Source organism: Alternaria hordeiaustralica (assembly GCF_023758085.1).
Source record: "Alternaria hordeiaustralica strain BMP 2776 chromosome Unknown scaffold_30, whole genome shotgun sequence".
NCBI lineage: Eukaryota > Fungi > Ascomycota > Dothideomycetes > Pleosporales > Pleosporaceae > Alternaria > Alternaria hordeiaustralica.
This window is the reverse complement of record NW_026056802.1, coordinates 155,874-178,118: the sequence shown is the minus strand read 5'-3', so window position 1 is coordinate 178,118 and position 22,245 is coordinate 155,874. Positions and strand designations below refer to the sequence as shown.

Below are 22,245 nucleotides of genomic sequence, written 5' to 3'. Positions count from 1 at the left end.
TGCTTTACCCAAGAAGGCACCGCGGAAGGCAGCTGCCCTAGCCCCTTCAAATGCCAACGCAAGTCTGTCACCAGCGACGCAGCAGATTGATCCCAAACCTCCGGCGCTCACTCGCAGAGACTCACTAAAGCCACGGCGCAGTCCCACGTCAAGGATATCAGAACTTTTCGGGCGAGAGAAGGGCGCTAGCCCTGGGAATGGAAGCCAACAGAAGCAACAGCAACTACCCCCACTGGGTGCCACGAAGACCGGCTTAGCGCCTGCATCAGCTTCAGCTGCAAAAGTATCTGAGACGGATGCAGCAATGAAGTCATCCCAAGCGCAGCAATTGCAGCCAGTGAAGGTTCAGGCAAAAGCTGCGCAAGGAAGTGGGATTATGAATCCTCTTAGAGGGCGCTGGGGATGGGGATGGGGAAGATGATCGACTCGAAGTGTAGGAATGGGTGGTTAGTGGGATTATGGGGAGATTGTTGATACCCTATGATAGGTTTTGGTGCGTGGGGAAAGACAGCTCGACGACCTTAGTATTGAATTGACTACTCCAACTCCCTAATCAGATTGTGTCACCTCCTAGAAACAAGCGATATCACAACATCGCGTCCAAATCGCAACTAATGGCTTAGCTCCACTTGTACAACGAATATGTGATATTCTTCGCACCAAATTGAGAGGCCTGTATACTTGTGTTGAAAAGGGTCCATTTCCAAGGCCCGAGTTCCGTCTTGACCACGTCATTTACACCTTGAAATGGCCTTAGTTCCGCGCTATCCCGCACTAAGAAGGTCGCTAACCGCATCATCCGGAGTATGAAGGTTGCAAAGGAGAAGAAGCATCGTCCATGGAAAGTCTAAGTTGTCGCTGGACCGAGACATCTGCGTCATACATGGCAGTCGTCATGGGAAGTACCAGTACATACAGTACAGACCTGGCTTGATTCAGTAACAAGTCGCATGATCAATCGCTCCATCTCTTCAAGACCGTACCTGCAGCCAACCAAGTTATCATTGTCGTTCCTGCATCGCACCTTTCTGTCAGTCTAAACAATTGCAATCATGTTCAAAACACCACTATACATATTCATCGCCTTCTTCAGCGTTCTAGCCGCGGCGCAAGAAGTCCCCCCAGGTGTCACGAGCCTCGGTGGCATCAATCCCACAGTCTACTCTTCAGCTGCAACCATTGTATCTGCGTCTTCGCCATCTGATGCATCGGCTCAAGCGACTAGCACGGGTGCGGCGAATGCTCACGGTACGTGACCCTGGCTTCTGGTCTTTGTCGTGGTTCAGGGATTGCGGGAGGCGATACTATTAGGTAGATCAGAAAGCTGACCTATTGCAGAAGTAAAATATGCTGCTTTGTTCGGTGTAGGAGGTGCGGCGTTGAATGCGTTCATGTAGAATTATGGTTGGACATGATAAGAATCGGGTGTTGGAGGTAGGTGTCGCACCGTCCGCACCAACAACGCCACAGCGTACTCTACAATCTACGTAGAGCAGAAGACGAATGTCACATTACAAGAATTTCATCGAAAGAAAAGAAAAAGCTTACTTTACCCCATCTCTCCGATTCTCAAATACCCGAGCCCGCAGCCCACAAGAAAAGCAACGTCCCAGCCACCCACGCGCACCAGCTTCCGCGGACCGACCCCTAGAACGTCATCACTTCCAAGCTCGCATCATTACCCCGATCTACAACCGCGCCACCATCCACGTTCCTCGACGCGCCCTTAGCTCCAAAGACACTCCCAAGCCACCGGAATCGGCTCATGAGCTCATCTGTACATTTCATGAGCTGTGTAAGGAGGAAGACAAGATCTTACAAACTCATATTCAAGGCGATAAGTTTCGAGTTAAGATAAAGAAGGTGTAAGTTCGGTTAACTCCTCAACCGCCAATATATCTACCACCATATCGAGACATGACAACTGAGCTCAAAACACTTCCACTGACTGTGAATACCAACGCATTTGCGAATTCCTTCTCAGGTTCAGGAACGCTGCTATCGACATTGAGTTGTGAAAGTTCTCTTGCCATTTCTCTTTCCACTTCCACCTGGATAGCCAACGTGACAAATTTCGCGGCTTCGTCGTTGGGAAGGGAATAAGTCTTCCGAACTTCTTCCACTGTGTTCACAAGGTAGTGCACCTTGCTCTCTACGTAGGCTCTTTTCTCTTTATCAAAAGAACCAAGGTCATTTGAAATCGATACATGGTCCGCAAATAGCCTGAGAAATTTGGCAATTCTGGGGCTGGAAATGTCGACAGTTGAACAAAGAGAGAACTTCGTACACGCTATGACGTAACTGGAACTTATAATTAGTTTCCTTCGTAATGTGTAGACTATTGATCCGTACTTACGGGACAGCTGCGTCGATTATCCTATAGTCCAGAAATTCTCTCAGACTGTGGAATTCGGTGGGGGGCGGGGGGTGATTGATGAAATCCATCAATCTTGCAACTACCTCGGCTCCTCCGTCACCGATGATGCCATCTTGATCATGAAGGCCTTGGATAGTAGCATGCATGGCCTTCTGCAAGATCGAGACTGGTTCATCGTCTCCGTAAGGCATTTGAGCCTTTAGTCGTGATACGAATTCTTTCTGAAATGTTTGGATCTGCCATTCAGCTGTTAAATATGTGGATGCTCAACAGTTTGGAACGACTCACTGTACTTTCGTCACTCATCTCCCATACATCTGTACCAGAAGTGATTAGAGTAGTAATATTTCTTGTAAGATTCCGCTTACCATCAAAGATGAAGATGTAGACAATAGTCTCAGCGATGAGTTTCAGTCGCTCCTCGCTTGCAGCCGGCCACAGATAAGCACAGAACCGAGTCCAGTTATCATGTAACGTCGGCAGCTCCTTAGCGGCTATCTCAGAGTACGATTTGCCTCCATTCTTCAATATACTTGTCGCAGTTTGGTCGGAAGCAAAATGCTGTAGCAGCACTCGTGTTGCTTCTACAGCCATTGGCCAGTGTATGTTCTGTCTTACATGGTGAATCGAAGAATACCATGGAAGTTTTGCATGTACAGGAAAGACAGGAATGCTGTTCATGCTAAGTCTTTCACACTCCTTGATCAAGTATCCAGTTTCAATCTGAACTGCGTTGATGACTGGCTCAACACTGATAGTCTCAGCCTTCAGATCAGGGAAGCAGGACAGGTCGACAAAAGGTGGCATGGACGCTTCATTTGTTGGCATGTAGTCGTGACTGTATCTGACTGGCCAGACAAAACCATTGTGGTCTTTGGAGTTGAACAACCCTAATGGAAAATTAGTTTCATCTAAAGTATGCGACACGTAGAGCTAACCAAGGTCAATGTCTTGCTTCGCTTCCATCATGACGATCCGTTCAAGAGTAGAGAAGGGAGTAGAGTTCAGGCCGTTGTATTTGTGCGAATACAGACAATAAATACCTTCATATACGCCTCTTAACCAGGCGCCATTGTTGTAAAGCAGGGGTACTTCTTACGTCCACGTCAGCAGCATAGTCGTGTTCAATCACCTTTGCAATATTTCCTTAAACGTCCACAGCAAAAAAGAAGCTATTCCGTTTCTTTTCATTGCCGCATATAATCATCAAAAGCCTATTGGTTACTGGCGATCCTTAGATAAAGGCGGCGAGCGTCATCAGAATCTCTTGGGCTTCCCACTCCATCCACCACAATGTAGAAATCAGAACTCCCAGCATGCTTTCAGGTAATGATGGAATCTCGGGACTGAATAACCCAAGAGTCCATCGAGCTTCTCTGAAAAGAGATCATCGTTTTGTACATGTTCTTCTAGCGATGTTGTAGTGTTGAGTTGTGGGGGTGTTGAGCTGTGGGGGTGTTGAGTTTTGTGGGTATTAATTACAAGGGCTGTGAGATATAGGTGCAAGTATGATTGTATTGTAAAGTCTACCGACTAACTAGTGTGGAAGGAGGAACTAAGTACCCATCAAGGAATCACGTGACAAGGGCACAACCAGTTCCACGAATCACGCGTTATGGCACATGACTCACAGAGGTACGGTAAAAGACGCTATCCTGAGAGCGACCCTGAGGCGGCAATATGAGACCCACGCCTGCATCTGGCCGTGCGTTGAACAGGCATCGTCGGAGGGTTGTCGCGCTGCACTGTTGTGATGTGGAGCCCTTGACAGCTCAGCGCGGTACGGGCGGAGCGTGTGGGCCGAACGACAAATAGCCAACGATAGCCAGCGACGACAGCTATCAACAGGCCACCCCCAACGCTGCATACAGCTCCCATCGCCGACATGCCACCGCCTGCTTTCTCAGCCTACAATCTGCCTTCCAAGGTTGCGATGCACCTCACGTGCGATGGTGCTTGACGTTGCGTACACCACCTCGCGCCATCTAGTCACCCACCCAGAATAACACACATGCGAAGGACTCGGCACATGACCAAAAAGAGGGCAATTTGTGGACCTGCATCAACGCATGTGGTCTGTGTACCCGCACCTTCTACGGTTCCTCTCAGCCCACTACCGTGACATGTCGCTGCGATGAGATTATCGTCCAGGATTGATTGTACTCTTGGAGAGGAAGGTGATTGTAGCTTGTATTCCTGACGATTTGGGATAGGAGGCTGAGGCCATGTAGATGGGTTGTGCTGTTTGACTGTACGTGGAGGCGACGGGGAAAGAATGTGATAAGGTGAAGTCATGCAATATTATCGATTTGGATGCATGTAGAAGATTGCGTACATGTACATGTACAAGTGGGTGATGGCATGGTACTTTATCTTCAATTCCAACTCCAATCTCTCGCACTACGTACACCGCCGCATACAAAGGCTGTTGTTTATTCCAAGGCCTGAACTGTCCAACATCGTCTTCTTCTACCCACCAAATAATGCCAATAAGAAAACACCCTCCAAAATGCGCTCCTCCATCCTCCTCAGTCTCCTCTCTCTCTCCACCACCCTCACCCTCGCTCAAGACCAAGCCATCTCCGACGCCGAAACAACCGCTTCAGGAAACACACTAAACACGTCAACCCAAGCACCTGCAGAAGCTACCTCAGCCGCTGAATCAGTCGCGTCGTCAATTGCATCCGAGGCCTTTTCTTCGGCGTTGTCGTCTGCTGCGAGTAGTATTTCTGAGAGAGTGGCTGAGAGTCCGAGTGCGACGCCGACGGAGGGTGCTGCGGCGCCTACAAAAGGTGTGTTGACGTTGATTGAAGGGGATTTATGGTCGAGGAATACTATGCTAATTTGTCTGAGTAGATGCGCAGTTTGCTGCTGTGATTGGGGGGTTGGCTGTTGCTGCTGGGTGGTTCGTTTGAGGAAGTGGAGAGAGACAAAAGAGTTCTGGAGCGAGGCAATGCTAGCAACATACACCTGGACGAAAAGCTTGATCAGTCTGGGACCAACTAAAAATCACGTCGGGTTTGTTTCGTACATACATCATGCTATCATCACATCGACATCAAACACCCATCACGGTTACACGTCATGTACGTGAAATCAAGAAAGCAACAAAGTTGCCATTCATAACCCATGGTCTAAACCTTGTGTCTAGGTAACCCATCATCTATACTGCGCATCTCAAAACCCGGCACCATTAAGCCAGGTCGATTCCATATCCATCAAATCATAATCGTTAAAATCCAAAAACATCTCGAAACGCTTTTTCTCATGTCTACAACTGTGTCAAAAGACCCTGGCTCTCCAAGAGCAGGACAATCTGGTGGACGGCTGTCCTGACGTTGGTAGTCGACAGGTCGACAGTCAGGTCAGCGTTGGCGGGCACCTCGTACGGGTCGTCGACACCAGTGAAACCCTTGATCTCACCGGCGCGCGCCTTGGCGTATACACCCCGCTTGTCGGTCTTCTCCGCATGCTCGAGCGGGGTAGAAACGTGGATCAGGTAGAAGGATCCGTATCGCTCTACAGTCTGGCGAGCTGCCTTTCTTGAGTCCTCGAAAGGAGCAATGGGCGCAACGATGGCTGCTGCACCAGCCTTGGTGAGCTCGGCGGCTACAAAGGAGATGCGGGCAATGTTCTTGTCACGGTCGGATCGGCTGAAGCCCAGCTCGCTGGAGAGCTCACTGCGGATGGTGTCACCGAGAAGGAGGGAGACGGAGCGACCACCCTGCTGGTTGAGGGTGACGTTGAGAGCGCGTGCGATGGCGTCCTTGCCGGAGTTTTGGTAACCTGTCAAGAAGACAGTGAAACCCTGTTGGCTGCGAGGAGGGTGTGATTCACGAAGGACGCGGACGACTTCGGGGTATGAGAACCATTCGGGGATCTCCTGGCCGGTTCGGAGGCGCTTGCGGAGCTCTGTTCACAGTGTTAGTTTCCAAACCCTAAATGAAGGAAATGCAATTGACGTACCAGTTCCGGAGATGTCGAGGGTCTTGATGCCCTGCTCAACCTCGTTCTTGGGCTTGTACTCGTCCGAGTCGGGAAGGTAGGTCATCTGGAGGAAGGGAACAACCTCGATGCCGAGCTCGTCCCTGTACTTCTCGACGGCGTCCTGGGCGTCGTATGGGCCGTAGAAGTCGACACCCTTGGAGTTCTTGCCTGGGCCAGCGTGGTCACGGCCGACAATGAAGTGGGTGGCACCATGGTTCTTGCGGATGATGGCGTGCCAGATGGCCTCACGGGGACCAGCCATGCGCATAGCCAGAGGCAGAAGAGCAAGGACAGCCATGCCGTTGGGGTAGCGGGGCATCAGCGCCTGGTAGACACGGACACGGGTGAAGTGGTCAATGTCACCGGGCTTGGTCAGGCCGACAACGGGGTGGATGAGGACGTTGGCCTGGCGGGCGCGGGCAGCGCGGACGGTGAGCTCACGGTGAGCGCGGTGCATGGGGTTCCTCGTCTGGAAAGCGACGACCTTGGACCAGCCAAGCTTGTCGAAGTGCAGACGCAGCTCCGCGGGGGTGTATCGGAGGCCGACATAGTCGTAGTGCTCCAGGCGGTCGATGGCCTCGAGCTTGCCGCCGACGTAGTACTCCTTGACCGTCTCGTAGAGGTACTTGATGGCGGGGTGTGCTACGTCGTTGTCCTTGTCGAAGACCTCGCGGGCCTCCTTCTCCTTGTCCGGCTGGTAGACATCGTCGACGGTGATGATGGCCAGGTTGCGGTCGTCGCGGAAGTCGCGCAGGGCGATGCGGGCGCCTTGCTTGACGCCGACCTCATCGATGGTCTGTTTCGAGATGTCGAGTGTGATGGGAATGGAGAAGAGGTTGCCGTCGGCGAGACGGTTGTCGGACACTACGCCGTCGTAGTCCTTCTGGTTCATGAAACCTGCATCATGCTGTCAGGGGCCGTGCTGCTGCAAACATCGCAAACACGAGGGGCGCCTTCGCTGCCCCTCGCCTAGCGCTGCGGGATGACGACTTACCCTCCAGAGGTGAAAAACCTCCGTTCAGGATGAGCTCCAAGTCGCAGAGCTGCCTCTCGGACAGAACAATAGCCGGAAGCTTCTCAGCCTCTTCGAACAGTTCCTTGCGTCGGGGCGCATCGCGTGCGATCAGGTCCTTGAGGACGCCGCCTGTTGTCCCCTCCGTCAGCATTCGTGACCAACTCCGGCCACTCTGTTGATCAACTTACCATGGGGTGCGTTCGCCATGTCTAAAGAATATGTGAGGAATATAGAATCCGGTGGTGGATCTGGTCAGGTAGTTCGGCGAAGACTTGATGTCGTTCCTGACTATACAAGACTGGCTTCGCGAAGGAGGTTTTGGGTCACTCAGACAGAAAGATGCGCGACTAAGGACTACAAGGCGGGACGGGTGGAAAGGGCTTTTTATTCCCCGGGTTCTACGGACACTTCAGGCGCCATGTCCCCGATTGTTGACCATAGGCTTCTCTGGATTTTCTCTGCTTGCAGAGACTAGGGCACAAAGCGGGTTGTTGTATGGGTCGGCAGATCTTGGAAGCGATTGCGCAATTGCACGCGATAGTTAGAGCCTGTCTCACCCGGCTTTTCGTTGGGCGACGCGACCACAGTGACGTGAGCGGAGCGGAGAAGGAGCACCTTGTCCTGCAGTTTGTGTTGCGCTTTAGCGATTTTCAGGAACACCTCACGTATATGACAGGTCTAGCGCAATGCTGGAAATTCGTTTGATTCATGCCGGAGCTTCATTGGCTCCTGCGTCGGTGGTATCTCGGCCCCGTATATACATAATCGGATGCGACTGCCGCAAACCCCATTCTTTCGTGACCCAAACCCCATGCTATGCCCTGTCCCATAAATAACCCAAACGCCCATGCTAATGCGGTACAACAAGTAGGAATCAAGACATCCTACATCACCCTAAACGTTCAAAGAGACTTGTTGCAGCTTGTTGGCTAGGTCCTCGTTTTGCTGCTTCATCGCCTGCTCTTGGAGGAACTGAGCATATCGTGACTTGGGGTTGTGGATGCCGCACTCGGACTTGTTCTTGCCCTTCCAACGTCCTGCTCGCTCGTCCTCTCCGGCAGCTACTGGCTGCGTAGAGTGCCAGTCACCAACACTCTTGTAACCCTGGTTGAGAAGGTCGTTGTATGGGACGTCGTTGGCGTCGACGTATTCCTTGACCTGGGCGAAGTTCCAGTTGGCGAGAGGGTTGATCTTGATGAGGCCGGCCTCGTCGACCTCGATGATGTCCAGATCTCCACGCTTGCCACCTTGGCTGCGTCGGCGACCAGTCAAGACAGCCTTGACCTGAAGTTCAGAGTAGGCACGCTCAGCAGGCTCCACCTTGGCAACGTAGTCGTAAAGTTCGTCATTGGTGTCCCACAGCTTGTCGCCATGCTTGGTAGTAAAGTCGTTGACGTTGTCGCAACCAGCAGGCTTATAGACGTGTACCGGTGTTCCGTATCGCCTCCTTACCCGGTCAACAAGGGCATAGGTTTCGTCGAAGTGGTAGAGAGTGTCTAGGAAGATCAGGTCGATGTTGTGCTTCAAAGGTCCATCGAGCTTCGAAAGCATATCCACTGTGACCAGGCCAGTAAGACCAAAGGCGGTGGTCTGGAATAGTCCAGGCAGAGATGTAATGCACCATCGGAGGATGTCTACTCCAAGTTAGTTTAGGGAACTTTCAGGAGTAAAGTGCCATCACGTACCTTGAGGCTCAAGCTTCTGGAGCTGGGCGTTGATAAATTTCAAATGAGGCTTCGTGAAGTAGATCTCAGGTAGGCTCTCCTGACTGGATTCGGCTGAAGCATAGCCAGACTCCTCGCGGAGTGTAGGCTGCTTGTAGGCGTCAACCTTTGCGAACAATGGTGACGACATCTTCAAGATGGTGTGGCGGAAGTTTGGGGTATGGCAGGCACGTGCGGAGAAGCCAGAAGGAGTATGTCTTTGTGGGTTGGTGTCTAAATGGAGGCTTCCCAGGAGAAACTACTATTATCAATCGTTTGAGTCTGGAGGTGGGAAGAGGGAGAGCGACCACGGCCTGGAGTATATATTGGGCGCCGCCATCGGGATCGCTTTGTAACCATCTCCGCAAGGTGCGATAGCTGGGGGTGAAGACGTGCGATCACGCAATTCGCGCTAGTACATGGTGGAGCAAAACTCTTCCTCCCAGCCTTATGTAAGGCAGTCTCGCCAATCATTCGGCGGCAGTAGACGTTTTGCTACTTCTGAGGCTCGGACGACGTCTATGCTCATGCACTCCGCGGCTGTGCGTTGGTTGGAAATCGCCCGATGGTTTGAGGTTTTGTCATCAACGTCATCCCGTGGACGATTACCGAACAATGCGAATGGCTGAAGTCATGGTGATCCGGCTCTGGCTGACGGACTAGACGGACGGACGGACTGCCTAATCATGGGCTGAGGAATGCCATGTCGTCTCATCTTGACTTTCTCTTGATGTTTGCCTCTGCTGACAATATGGAGTTGGTGGAGTGCCCCGGCCCATCGGCAAGCGCCGGGCGATCGCGTCCGGGGCCTCGCCCAGAAGACTTGTAACACGCATCAGGATTCTCTGTAAAACCATCGGTTAGTGTGAGTCGTTGTGGAACGTCAGGCATATTTACCTATAGCTGTCCATGCTTGAGGCTGAACAATTTTTCTAGCCTCCTGCACGACTCGGTGCACCTTATACTCGTGGGGCGCGAGATCCGTCGTCCTGATTTCCGCATCTGCAACAAGCATGTTGCTTTTGGTGGGCAATCATGTCGCGCGATTCCCGCCTGGGCGCTTCGTGATAATTTTATGTCGTGTTGTCGGTGCTGTTGTTGTCGTGAATGGTGGCGGATGTCATCGGCGGGGTCGAAGGTCGTCTGTCGCACTAAATCGCCGCAGCTAACCGGCATGGTCTACAACTTTATATCAATTGGATGGAGTTTATTACCGCAATCAACGAATTACCTCATACAAGGAAAAAACTAAATAGGTCTAGAGCCTACATCAACACTAAGTCATCTATCTTGTAGGCTTTTAAGTTAATGTAGGCTGCAGGCCTGTTCAGTTTTTTTCTTGGTTGGCGTGGAATCGTTCTTGATTTTTGTGCAAGCACCATGTCCGAATTCAAGGGTCTACTCCCATGGATGCGCGAAGATTGAGAACGTACGCCGAAACCATGCGATTTGGTAGCAACGATTTACTGGTGAGCTTCAACACTGTCGCGCAATCTCGGGAAGGGTGCACAACTGCAGCTGCTGAAGGTGTAGGTGGAGTACATGACCGAAGAATCCCATGGAGAGAAGGTGCGAATTGCACAGAGAAGTAGTCGAGAGCTTCGAGGATGACCGAAGAGTTGTGGTACATTGAGCGAAGCAGCTGGGTGGCGGATAGATCAACACTCATAACATCCCAAGCAACGTTAGCAACCGTCTCGTACTCTGAGGCCGCCATGATGAATGCGAGAAGGGTGAGAGGGTATGAGAAGGCAGAAAGAACGAAGCGGGGTTGAGATGTGTCAGACATACCTGAGAACGGCAGTGACGACTTCGTCGTTGCCAAACAGACGTTGTGGAAGGCGCACACCAGTCGAGGCAGTCTCGACCAAGCTCCACATTTGATACGTTCATTGGAGCACAAAACAGTCACTATTTGGTTATCGAGGCAGATTATGGAGAGGGGAAGTCTGTAATCACTCTACTCTTCCATACCATCCAACACGGCAATCTTCCCTCTCCACAACTCCTTCGCATTCCCCCAAAACACCCTCTCCTTCTCCTCAAACCTCAATTCCCCCGCCCAAGCCAACCCATCAATATTAGCATCCACATCCCAAAAGCCGATGCCATACGGATAATCCGTGCCAAACACCATCTGACTAACTGGAATACCCATTCCTTCCGTCAGCCCTTTGACCTGATTTGGCCAAACTGGACCTGCACTGTCGTACCAAAAGCGCGTTTTGTAGGCTTCCCTTGCTGCGGTCGAGATGTTGGGGAAGCCGAGAAGGAAACGTTCGGAGATATCGGGGAAAGCGCCTGCGCCGTGGGAGATGCGGAAATGGAGGGACGGGAACTTGAGGAATGTGGATGAGGCTGTTAGACTCGAGATGGCGCGCGCGGTTTCGAAGTAGAACTCTCCGAGACCGGAGCGAAGGGGTGCTGTGGCATATTGTCAGCTCGCTCTCTTGGTCATTCGCGAGCCCGAGTTTGGGATAAGAGAACTCACATGGTCGAGAGTTTATCAATCGGCCATCGTCGAGCTTGATGATGGGCTCCGTTGGATGCACAAAGACCACCTCCCTCCCATCGCCTCCCATCTTTGCGGATCTCTCTTGCAGGTACTCCCACAATGGATCAAAAGTCTCGTCTCCCGGGTACATCCCCTCGTGGTTTGTAAGCACACCGACACCCACTGGCTGTTTCCCCACCATTCCAAACACGCGCTTCAATTCCGTAATCGATTCTTCCACATGGGGTAACGGCATAATGGCCAACCAACTAAATCTCTCTGGATAGATCCTGCAAAGTTCCGCTGTGAAGGAGTTGAGTAAACGCGCAAGGGCAACCGTCTTCTTCTTTCTCAGCACTTCGTCTCTTTCAGTCAAGAAGGCGTTAGCCTGGGGTGTGGAGACGCAGAGTACAGAGTGAGCAATGTGGTGTTCACTCATGAATTTGAGGTGGGATGATACGTTCCAAGACGGCGTTGCGCGGCCTGCAGCATTCAGTTCGAGGGCTCGAAACCAGTCTGGAATGGGGCTATGAGATTTGTCAGTACATGGGCACACATACGTGCATCTTTGGCACTGTGGTTTGGAGCATTTGAGCTTACTGTGTATGCGTATCAACCCTCTTTGAGGTTGAGAAGTCAAATTCCTTCACATCAATCATGCTACTTGCTAGCGAAGCGATGCTCGCAATAGCTTCTTTGGCAAAAGGCAATACTGTCAGGTCAATCCCATCTACGTATGCTTCGTACTGTATCTGCATCCAGAGTTTGTTTTCGTCATGTTCTGTACCATTAGAGGGCGTTGGGTACGGTTTGCCGTAGGGATACGCCTTCGTCACGTTAGTGTGTCTTGTTCCGTGACTGTATTGGAGACAAGACAGGTATTCTTTCACTTTGAAGCACTCACCATTCTTTCGCTAGACGACATTCTGATATGAGGGAAGATGGTGACGATGCTTGCAGCTGTGGTTAGAGTTGAGATGTAGACTACTCCACATGTCAGTAAAGATAAGGAAGGGATTCGCATGTTTGACAGCTGTAGCTCACTCACAGTCTCGCAAGCACGAAGCGAAATATGGTTCATGTATTCTTGTAGAGTGAACTAATCGTTGTTGTTGTTGCTGTTGGCCCAGTGAGTTAGCTGCAGGTACTTAGCATGCGCATGTGCGGGGAGCCGCCACTTGCGGAAGTCGCACCTGCCTTGTCACTTCCTACCTGTAAGCTGCACGTTTTCCAACTGCACTCATTACTAGAGACATTAGCTTACCAGCTTCAATGACATTTCGGACTTGTTCACGCACAAGACAGACGTCACCAAGCGGACGCGCATACATCCGGAACCTTACACACGTACATCTAAGAAAAGCACTTCCGTTCCACAACCTATGTCTAGCTACCTTACTTTTCTCAATCATGCAACCTCGGCAGTAGTAACAGCACTCTGATACTTGAGGTCCAACTGCGGCGCCTCCACACCCTTCCCAGGGATATCACCAAGCCCCGCGGGCTCCACATAGTCTTCTTCCTTGTACCCATTAATCTTCAGCCTCAACTTCCTACTCTCGGCGTAAACTACCCTGCGCATTCGGTTGGTGCTTCCAAGCGGTTGATGCTCCTTCAATCCATGCCAGCTGTTCACCGTGATGCGATCATCCCACCACGTCCTAAACTCAGGTAGCCACGAGTCCTGCGGCGGGAACTCAATGGTAGCGATTTGTTCAAACGGATACTTTTTGGGATCCCATTCGATACCAATGTCGTCGACGGGCTGTTCGGTGAGGTCCTGCAAGAGTTGCGCGCAGAAGCTGTAGGTTATGGTGTTGTTGAGGTGGTGTGTGCGGAGGGTCTGCGAGAGGATATTGATGGGGTCCGAGTCTTTGACTTCGGTGTTCTCAAGGTCCTTTTGGAACTTGCTATTGGGGAAGACGCCGTATTTGGCTACGTAAGCTCCGTGGCGGTAGGCTGATTGTGAGTACTCGGGCATGGCAACCATGTGTTGTTTCGGCAGTTGTCCACCGAGTGTTGCGACGTCGGCATCAACGCGTTTGCTCTGCTCGTCTGCAAAGGTAGGCAAGTCATTCCAGTTTCGCTCCAGCGCGTCTGCAATATCGTATGTGGTCTGGGGATCACGCAGCTCCAATACCGGGTAGTTGTTGAAGGTCCAGTCTTGCGTCTTCTTATCTTCTCCCCAGAGCTTCTCTCCCTCGATACCAAAGACCTTCATGCCAATGCCGCGTGGGGCTGCAAGGTTGTCGGGCAGGATCTTGGGCGTTAGAGACGAGTACCGCATGATTACATCGTAGGTGCCAGGTTTCGCGAACATTCCTTGAGCTAGATGTTTAGGTAGGTTGTCGTGCACGGTGAACTTGCCCATAACGCACTGCTCATGTTATCAGTAACGTCCATCTCGAGAAGCCTGAGGAACTACTTACACCCTGAGTCTTCAAATGCGTGCCCCTCAAACAATGCATGTGCTCATTAAAGTTCATCATCTGAAACCGATTGAACTGAGCGGAAACCTGCTTAATCTTCTCTTGCTCATTGTCCGGAATGTTCTCAACACCTGGTGCATCCCATTTGATGTATTCACCAGTAGCCTTCTTGTCTTGTCCACCAGCTTTAACGGTGCCACTGGGTACTTTGCCGTTGTGGATGTTTTGAATTCGGTGATACCCCATGGGGCATGTTTCGATCTTGGTTCCACTCATACTGATGAATTGTTGGTTGTGTGAACTCTTTGTTCCGCCGCATGCTGCTACATGGACGGCGGCCTTCTTAAGGCACCAACACAGTCCCCGTGGTCACCCCGCAACTGCATCTAGCTTCCGCCTCGCCGACATCTGCTCTTCTCCATGCTTCAGTCTGAGCGGGATGGCTCGAGAGCATGCGGGGTAGCGCGTCAATGATTCCAGTTCTTCGATGTGTGGGCGTGCGATGGATGGTCGGAAGGCGCTCCGGAAGACCCTCTCCCGTCTGCGTCGTCGATCTAGTCCGCCGCACCTGACCAATGGTTGAAACTGAATTGAAGATCAGGTCTCGAACGCATCTTTCCAGCCCATGATTTGGAAGCGTCATGATCTGTCTCGAGCGAATCGAACTACTTCTGCAAGGCGCTTTCTGCGAACACGAAACACTAGAAGCGCGGACGCTTGTAAGCACTCGCTGTCAAGCGTCCGTTGCTGTACGCAGGTTTACTTTTTGCATACCCAGGTGTCTAGTCCTTATAGACTAGAGCAATCGCAAAGCAAGTAGCGCGTAATCTTTCACCAGCTACCACATCCTCCTCCCCAAACCCCCAAATCCCTCCTGCAGCACCTTCCTCCCAGCCAACTCATTCGCAAACTCCAGTTTCCTTTGCAACCCCCACTCCTCATGCTCATTAACCGCAAAAAGCATCCCCGCAATAAAAGTATCCCCAGCACCAATCGTATCCACAACCCTTGCCCCATCCTCCCCATCTGCCTGCCACGCCTCGACATCCGCCCAAACCTCCTCAACACCCTTTTCGACCGCCGTAGCACCTCCAGAACCCCATGCGCAACACAGTAGAGCCCCATCTCTCGTTTCCCTCCGTCTGGCTTCAAGAAAGCTTCTCGCGTCCACGTACCCATTCTTCACCGCCCACAATTTCGAGTAAAACACGACATCTGCGTACTGCGCCACCTCAGCCATGCCCGTCCGCTCAGGTTTCTCGCACTCGACGCTGATCTTGAAATGAGGGTATGTTTCGCGGAGGAAGCGAACAAACTGCAGTGTGATCTCTGGGACACGGCCTTCGAAATGGAACCACGCTTTCTCCCATGTTTGTCCTTGTTCTGTAGTGAATTTGCGGACTTGGTGGATGAATTCTTCGGCTTGCATCTCGGGGAGCTGGTTGATGCTGACGATTGTGCGTGAACGCTTCTCTTCGCTTTGGATGATGTAGCTTGATGCGGCTTCTTGGTGTTGTTCGCGGAAAAGGCTCAAGTCGGATATGTTTACCCCAGGAAGTGATGTAGATATGAACTGAGAAGCTGCGGATTGCTCCTCAGGAAGTACAGCCAGTAGATTCAGACGCGTGGGACTGAGACGCGCTCCTTCAGGGTCGTGTTGTTGCAGCTGCGATAACACTTCTAGACTATTTGCCGTATTTCCTCCTCTTCTTCGCGTGAGAGCTTTTGCGCGTAGTTTCTCATCTTCTATGGGGAAGTGTGGGACTCTGAACACTCGAAATCTAGTAAGCTTTTCGTTCTTGGGTTTGTTGCAGAGCGTTGGTACATACGTCAATATTGTGTCGATGTAAACGGCACCAACGCATACAACATGGTTCTCGGTACCTTCGGACATGTTTCAACGCGTGAAGCGGTATGCGCAAATGACCGTGGTGTTGGCGACAGGTGGAGAAGATTCAAATGTGATAAGTTTTATAATGTGGAGCTGGAGTGTTGGAGGTTACGTCAAGCCCTGGAGTGTCGCGTGCCCTTCCAACGCGTTGGCGCGCCGTCACATGTCCGTCGAACGAAAAACACAACCTTAAACAGTGTTACTAGATCACCTTATAAAAGGGAAAAACAAGATAACTAGGAGCCTACGTCGCTGTTAGGCTACTAACTTCGCAAGCTTTTATCTTAATATAGGCTCTAGGGTGTTTAGCTTTTCCTTTGAATAGGGTAAGATAGTTGGTTAGCCAAGAAATTCGTTTTTAAGGGATGTGAGCCCAAAAAATCAAGTGATATTCAGAATCTTCTACACTACCACCATCTTACCTCTGGCTATCCAGGCCTTGCAGCCCCATAGCCTCTTTGGTAGCATCCGTTTTCTCGGCCTCACCCTTCTCCCTAAGTGCTACCTTCTCTACCTCATCGAAAGCCTTGAGTGCATCGCCATACTGTTCGAAAACACCCTTCCTATAGCCTTCACAGATCTTCTTAACAAAGCCCTCCTCATTCCACCGCACCTCAAGGAAATCTTCAAACTTCTCCTGTGGAGACGAACGTTGTACGCCCCAGGCAGCTTTGTATGCGGCTCCGAGAGCGCAAGCGTTTCCTCCAATCTCAAGCTTGTATACACCGTCAGAGCCACCAAGAACTTGACCGGCAAGTTCGGCGATGGCGGGGTTCACGGCACCACCGCCAACCATGTAAATTCTGCGGGGTTGCGCAGGGAGGGAGCCCTGGGGTTCGACAAGGGACTGAGAGCGCAATCTCAACGACAGGAACTGCGATTCGAGGATTGCACGGGCGTCGGCTTGAGGAACGGGCCAAGATTTGTCCTCCGTCTTGCCTTGGGCAGCTTCTGGTGCTATGGGCGAGAGCTGATTATCTTTGGAAAGGAATCGCCATGTTCCTGCCTTGACGTTTGGTACAATTTCTGGTCGGGGGAAGAAGAGACCTAGACGCATAGGGTCGGATGGTTGGGCTTGGCCAAGCGCAGGAGTTGTGAGGGCTGTCTCATTGAACTTGTCCCAGGACTTGTCGGATGAGCCTGAGGCTTTGTTGATGGCGTCGCGGATGTGCTCGCGTGCTAGACCACCATTCTTGTAGCAGAGCATGAACATGTAGAGGCCTGCTGTAGTCGGGTGGTTCATGAAGTGGTATGCTGGGTCGGGCCTATACTGGGGTGTAGACATAAGGAATGTTGTTGAGGTCCCTAGCGAGACGATGGCGTCCGACGCGCGTAGAGGAAGGGCTAGGATGGTCGATGGGTTGTCACCGGTGAACGCGATGACCTGAGCCGACGATGGGAACCCGTAGCGCTTGCTGAAGTATGGTGAGACGGTACCGAAGCTTGAGCCACCATCTTCCGGGACGCTTCCGAGCTTCTTCTTGAGGTCCTCGACACCGTCACTGCCCCCAGCTGCAAGCGCAAGAAGATCCTCATGCCAGCGACCATTCTTGATATCCCACAGGTTGGCTCCGCATACGTCTCCGATATCGATGGGGGCGACTTTACCGAGAAAGACGGAGGCAAGGAAGGAGGATACGAGGGAGATGCGAGCGGTCGCTTTGTAGGCTTCGGGGTACTTGTCGTGGAAGCGAAGGATCTGAGGGCCACTGAAGCGCTGTCATGGTGTTAGCATTGATAAAGACTGGGAGGGTGTTGGCAACTTACGTGATGAGCACTGCTTCCAGTAGCTAGGGCCAGGTTCCTCGGTTCTTGCAGTGTCGCATCAAAAGCTTCGCACTGCTTCTGTGTACTTGCGTCCTGCCAGTTTGGACTGAAGGGGTGGCTGAAGGCACCCTTCCTCTCGCCCTTGGCACCGCCTTCCAGCTGCTCGAGCAGTGTCTTTCCAGCATCCATACTGCCAAGTAGTGTCTCTGCATCGTTGCTCCAGAACACGGTACCATGTTGCATACCCGCACCCGAGATACCCTGGATCTTGGAGAAGTCGGCACCCTGCTCCTTCAATCGCTGCAGGACAAGATCAATGGCTTCGAGCCACAGGGCGACGGGCGCGAAAACCTCGCCCTCAGAAGGGTTTGTGAGGACACCCTTCTCAATGCCATATTTGGAGAGATCGGCATCGAAATCGACTTTGGCTTCGTGGATAAGTTTGAGATCGGAACCGACGATGATACCTAGAACACGGCAGCGTCAGTCCAAGCTGGAAGACCAGATGGTGGGGTAGCTCTAGCGGGGTATTCGCACCTTTGAGTTGCTGAGTGCTCAAATCGAAGCCCAAGAACTGATCAGCCATGGTCGAAGTGTGTCAGTGCCGTTTCGAGCTGTGAGGGTAATGTTAGGGTGTTATGTTGACGAGACATGGCTAGAATAAGCAGACCATATCTCGTAGTGTTAGAGGTCCCTGCCTCACATCCACGATACGGCTACGGCACACTTACGCAAGACCCACATTGACGGACGCGCTACATCACAGGCAATTTTGCCGGCGGTGCCTGCAGAAGCGCCAGTGTTTTGGCGCGGTATCATTGGATGGCGGATAAATTCGTGCCGAGACATCGTGAGTACAGCTGTGACTTTTTGGAGTTGCATCTCGGCCAAACGCCGATGTCAGCTAGGGAATCTCGTTAGCGTGGGGAAGTACGAGTCTAGAGCGTGGGCCGGGGTTGAATTCAGGTGATGGATATTCAGAATATATACAAGTGTCCGATGTCTCGTATATGCCGCCGGGTAGTTGCATTGCTCAACTCCAGAACGCCCAGCTATGTTTGTCTATAGGTGTACACCAATCATTTCCTTCGCCTTGCGGTGCCATCGGTAGTTTCGTGATCGTGATCGTGATCGTGATCGTGGTCGTGGTCGTGGTCATGTTCTGCCTCGGATTTTTGGCTCGCCGCCGCAGCAGAGTCGCCAGGGATGAACTCGTCGAGAAAGTCTGGTGCTTGCGCCGAGTTGGTTACAAAGCGCACGCGCACCTTCTTCACGCCGCGCACGTTGACACCAACGCGGTCCCGGATTGCATTCTCGACGTCGCGTGTCTGGTCAACAGTCCAGGTGCCAGAGACGCCAATCTCAATATCCATGAGGTAGTTCTGGCCAGCTTTCACACCCTGAATCGCTCGCACATTGACTGGCTCTGATGCGGTAGTAACATCCTTGACAGCGTCAGTCGCTGCTTTCCGCACGTTGTCCTTCATCTCCTGGTCTACGCCGACGTCTGCCAGTTCGAGTAGCGCTTGCTTAGTGTTTCCCCAACCAGCTTGGACAACCATGAGCGAGATGACGAGCCCACCGATAGGGTCTAACCACTTTGCATTGTTGAGAACGTTGGAGCCGGCGATGAGGAGGAGAGCGACGAAGGCAGTAAGGGAGTCGACGCGGTGGTGGTAGGCATTGGAGGCGAGGACCGTCGATTTGCGCTCTTTGGCGATCTTGAGGGCTGGAGTGATTGTCAGCGGGCACTTGCTACGTTATCATGGGTGTCCTTACTCGCTCTGTAGAGCCATTCCTTGATGACAATTGAGCCAGCAGCAAGCCATATAGCATTGATGTTGGGGCCCAAGTCGTCGATGCCGTGGTGGTGGTGGTGTGGTATAAGCCCCCATTGCTCCGCTACCTCGGCGGCTTCGGGGAAGAACTGCTTGCAGAGGGCAAGCAGCGCGGTCCAGCCCATGAAGAAACCGCCTGCGAGCAAGATGCCACTGACACCGAGCGAGCCCAGACTCTCCACCTTTCCATACCCGCTGGGGAAGCGGTCTGTAGGGGGCTTGAGGGACCAGCCGACGGTTGCCAGCGTCATGATGTCGCTCACGAGGTCGGTGAGGCTGTGGATGGCGTCGGCGATGAGTGCTGGCAGGCGTTAGTAGACGTTCGTATCAACGCGCCTAGCTATCTCACCCTGACTATTGAAGACGTAGCCTCCGAAGCCCTTGCTGACAGCCATGCCCAGGTTGACGTAGAGGCCAATCTTGGTAATGCGCACGCCGGCGTCATTCTTGTTCTTGGACAAGAGGAAGGTGTTGTCGTGGTTATGGTGGTGATGACCGGCGTGACCTCTTTTCTGCGTGGCGCCCGTCATGGTGGAAGGGGAAAAGAGTGGTTTGCGATGGACGGTCGTCGACCAGTTGCGGAGAGGCGCTGTATGCGACGGGATGGCGAGGTACTGGGCACCTTTGGTCGTCGTCTGCGTGCACAGGACGCGCAATTTGGGGCGGCAGGTAGGAGGGTTGTAGGCGTGACGTGATAGGACGTGTCGTCGCACCGAGGGTTGCGTAGAGGAGTCGTGGAGTGAGACGCGTGCACGCTGGCTAAACTGGACACGCAGGCCATGTCCATTGCTGCAGGCGGTGCGCAGTAACATGGGATGTGGTGGCAGCCGTTGCGCCTCTCAGTACTGCGGGATGCCTCAATGCCACTCGCTGCGAATACTTCCAAGACAATTTGGAGCCTCTTTCGCGGTTGCTATCGGCCCTCGAGCCTGGCCTCTCATGGCGCCTTTTGCGTCAACACACGGCAATTGTGGGGGCGCCACCATCCGTCCCACTCACGCAAGATGCACACTACCGCACTTCTAATAGCAGCACCAGGAGAACACAATGCCGGTGTATATTTCCAATCTGCAAGCAATCTCATGCTCTACCTGCCACAGGTGAAAAAAGGGGATAGTCCAATCAATAGTGATGACTTCTACTGCTACCGATCACGAACGTTGCCAAATTTAACAACCGCACACTATGTCATTGCAGCCTTCATGCATCACTCCCGTGCCGTCGTCAATTTCCTGCAGGGACATGGGCCTGGAGATCCTCCGCCTTGCGCCTCGGGAGCCGCGCGTGTACGTACGAGTTGGGCCAAGCAATGCACACCTAAAGACAATCGTATCGTGATTACGTTGCCAGCGCGCTTGTTTCCTATTCTAGAGAGCTTCTACACAGATTCATAGCCTTGGCTTCGCACTATCGTCACCCACAGGGTCCGTCACGCGAGCCAGTACCCAGTTTACGACGTCGTCCCGGAATACATCTTTATCAGGACTAGGCTCGTCGTGTACTGACAAGGTTAGTGCCAATACCATGGACTGGGTCAGACATGTACTTACAGCGATGAAAGTGTCCGGCGTACGATTTGAACTCCTTGTCCTTGACTTGCAAGGCATCGAACAGGCGTTTCGAGGCATGGTAGCTAGTGATACCATCCTGCTCGCCGTGAGCAATCCAGATCCTCGTCACGCCACCCTCTCCGACATTGTCAGGTATGATGATCTTCCCACTGGACAAAGCATTGGTTCGATCGAGCAATCCCGCGAGACCCTCGAGTGTGCCGGTATCGTGGCAGAGCTCGTCTTCATCGAACCGCTTGCAGACCTCCGGGTCTCGCGAGATGAGTTTTGGATCCAGTTTGTTGGTCAACTGACGCTTTGCCATGAGCTTTCCAGCGACCCTACCGAAGAAGACCGTGATGGGTGATGGCTTGGACTTGGGGTCAAAGTCGATAAAGGGCGACTCCAAGAGGAAGCCGCGAATGTGCTTGAGCACCTCCTCCGGACCCTGTGCGGCATAGCAGAGCGTCTCACCGCCGCCCATGGAATGCCCCATCATGAAGAGCGGGACAGGGCTCGGGATCAATGTCTTGATGAAGGAGGTAATGTCGTCCAGCACCTGGGTAGTCGGGCCCGTGTCTCCTCGCTCGGCGTGTTTTGCTACAGATCGGCCCCATCCTCTGTGCCCTGTCAGTAGTGAATATTGGAAGCAGTGCACGTGCGCACCTCTGGTCGAACGTATAGACTTCGATGCCTCTAGACGCTAGATGGGGGAAGAAATCGCCGTACGTGTTGACTTGACCTGTGTCAGAAGGGAGTTATTCATGTAGCTAGATGGCCTCACCGTGCTAGAGGTAACGTTAGTCATGAATTCAGTATTGTGTCCATGGGAGCCGTACGTCTGAGAATCCGTGGATGAACACAAGTCGGGCTTTGGCCGGACCGTCCGTCTGCTCATTGCGTTAATGTCGATCTTATTGCTATGGCTCCACCATACCTTGAAGGTCTTCGTATATAGCTGCTTGCCATCAGCCAAGGCATGGGTGCCTTCCTCGACGGACATTGTGCCTGAATCAGGTAAGAGTTGGAGATATTGGAGGTGTTTGTCGGCTGAGCAGTAGAGTCAGTGACAATATGTCGTGTGTTGGGCAGTGCACGTGCAGACGAGTTCGTGTCAAAGGAGGATGCAGAGCAATTGCTGTCTTATGGTGTTCAGCTCTCCGGTGACAGCCGCGGCTCCCGCACGCGTCATAG

The 22,245-nt window shown here is 52.4% G+C and overlaps 8 protein-coding genes across 8 annotated transcripts; all 8 read right to left on the bottom strand.

The window, feature by feature from the left end:
• Positions 1 to 5,648: 5,648 nt before the first annotated feature.
• Positions 5,649 to 7,586, bottom strand: MET3 (Sulfate adenylyltransferase; the record flags this gene model as incomplete). The annotated part of the gene is made up of 4 exons (XM_049392161.1): positions 5,649 to 6,289; positions 6,344 to 7,261; positions 7,359 to 7,508; positions 7,568 to 7,586. The coding sequence occupies 4 exons, from the start codon at positions 7,584 to 7,586 to the stop codon at positions 5,649 to 5,651; spliced, it is 1,728 nt and encodes a 575-aa protein (XP_049240142.1).
• A 687-nt stretch (positions 7,587 to 8,273) lies between these two features.
• On the bottom strand, positions 8,274 to 9,233 carry J4E84_009598 (uncharacterized protein; the record flags this gene model as incomplete). The annotated part of the gene is made up of 2 exons (XM_049392160.1): positions 8,274 to 9,013; positions 9,065 to 9,233. 2 exons carry the CDS (start codon positions 9,231 to 9,233, stop codon positions 8,274 to 8,276), a joined length of 909 nt encoding a protein of 302 aa, XP_049240141.1.
• A 1,809-nt stretch (positions 9,234 to 11,042) lies between these two features.
• Positions 11,043 to 11,832, bottom strand: J4E84_009597 (uncharacterized protein; the record flags this gene model as incomplete). Its single annotated transcript, XM_049392159.1, has 2 exons — positions 11,043 to 11,506; positions 11,574 to 11,832. The coding sequence occupies 2 exons, from the start codon at positions 11,830 to 11,832 to the stop codon at positions 11,043 to 11,045; spliced, it is 723 nt and encodes a 240-aa protein (XP_049240140.1).
• A 1,152-nt stretch (positions 11,833 to 12,984) lies between these two features.
• J4E84_009596 (uncharacterized protein) lies at positions 12,985 to 14,281 on the bottom strand (the record flags this gene model as incomplete). The annotated part of the gene is made up of 2 exons (XM_049392158.1): positions 12,985 to 13,953; positions 14,006 to 14,281. The coding sequence occupies 2 exons, from the start codon at positions 14,279 to 14,281 to the stop codon at positions 12,985 to 12,987; spliced, it is 1,245 nt and encodes a 414-aa protein (XP_049240139.1).
• Positions 14,282 to 14,843: 562 nt separating this feature from the next.
• J4E84_009595 (uncharacterized protein) lies at positions 14,844 to 15,877 on the bottom strand (the record flags this gene model as incomplete). The annotated part of the gene is made up of 2 exons (XM_049392157.1): positions 14,844 to 15,786; positions 15,873 to 15,877. 2 exons carry the CDS (start codon positions 15,875 to 15,877, stop codon positions 14,844 to 14,846), a joined length of 948 nt encoding a protein of 315 aa, XP_049240138.1.
• Positions 15,878 to 16,314: 437 nt separating this feature from the next.
• J4E84_009594 (uncharacterized protein) lies at positions 16,315 to 18,249 on the bottom strand (the record flags this gene model as incomplete). The annotated part of the gene is made up of 3 exons (XM_049392156.1): positions 16,315 to 17,613; positions 17,664 to 18,130; positions 18,201 to 18,249. The coding sequence occupies 3 exons, from the start codon at positions 18,247 to 18,249 to the stop codon at positions 16,315 to 16,317; spliced, it is 1,815 nt and encodes a 604-aa protein (XP_049240137.1).
• A 493-nt stretch (positions 18,250 to 18,742) lies between these two features.
• Positions 18,743 to 20,031, bottom strand: J4E84_009593 (uncharacterized protein; the record flags this gene model as incomplete). Its single annotated transcript, XM_049392155.1, has 3 exons — positions 18,743 to 19,392; positions 19,443 to 19,802; positions 19,851 to 20,031. 3 exons carry the CDS (start codon positions 20,029 to 20,031, stop codon positions 18,743 to 18,745), a joined length of 1,191 nt encoding a protein of 396 aa, XP_049240136.1.
• Positions 20,032 to 20,889: 858 nt separating this feature from the next.
• J4E84_009592 (uncharacterized protein) lies at positions 20,890 to 22,054 on the bottom strand (the record flags this gene model as incomplete). Its single annotated transcript, XM_049392154.1, has 5 exons — positions 20,890 to 21,002; positions 21,052 to 21,671; positions 21,718 to 21,793; positions 21,935 to 21,941; positions 21,989 to 22,054. The coding sequence occupies 5 exons, from the start codon at positions 22,052 to 22,054 to the stop codon at positions 20,890 to 20,892; spliced, it is 882 nt and encodes a 293-aa protein (XP_049240135.1).
• Between the last annotated feature and the right edge of the window lie 191 nt (positions 22,055 to 22,245).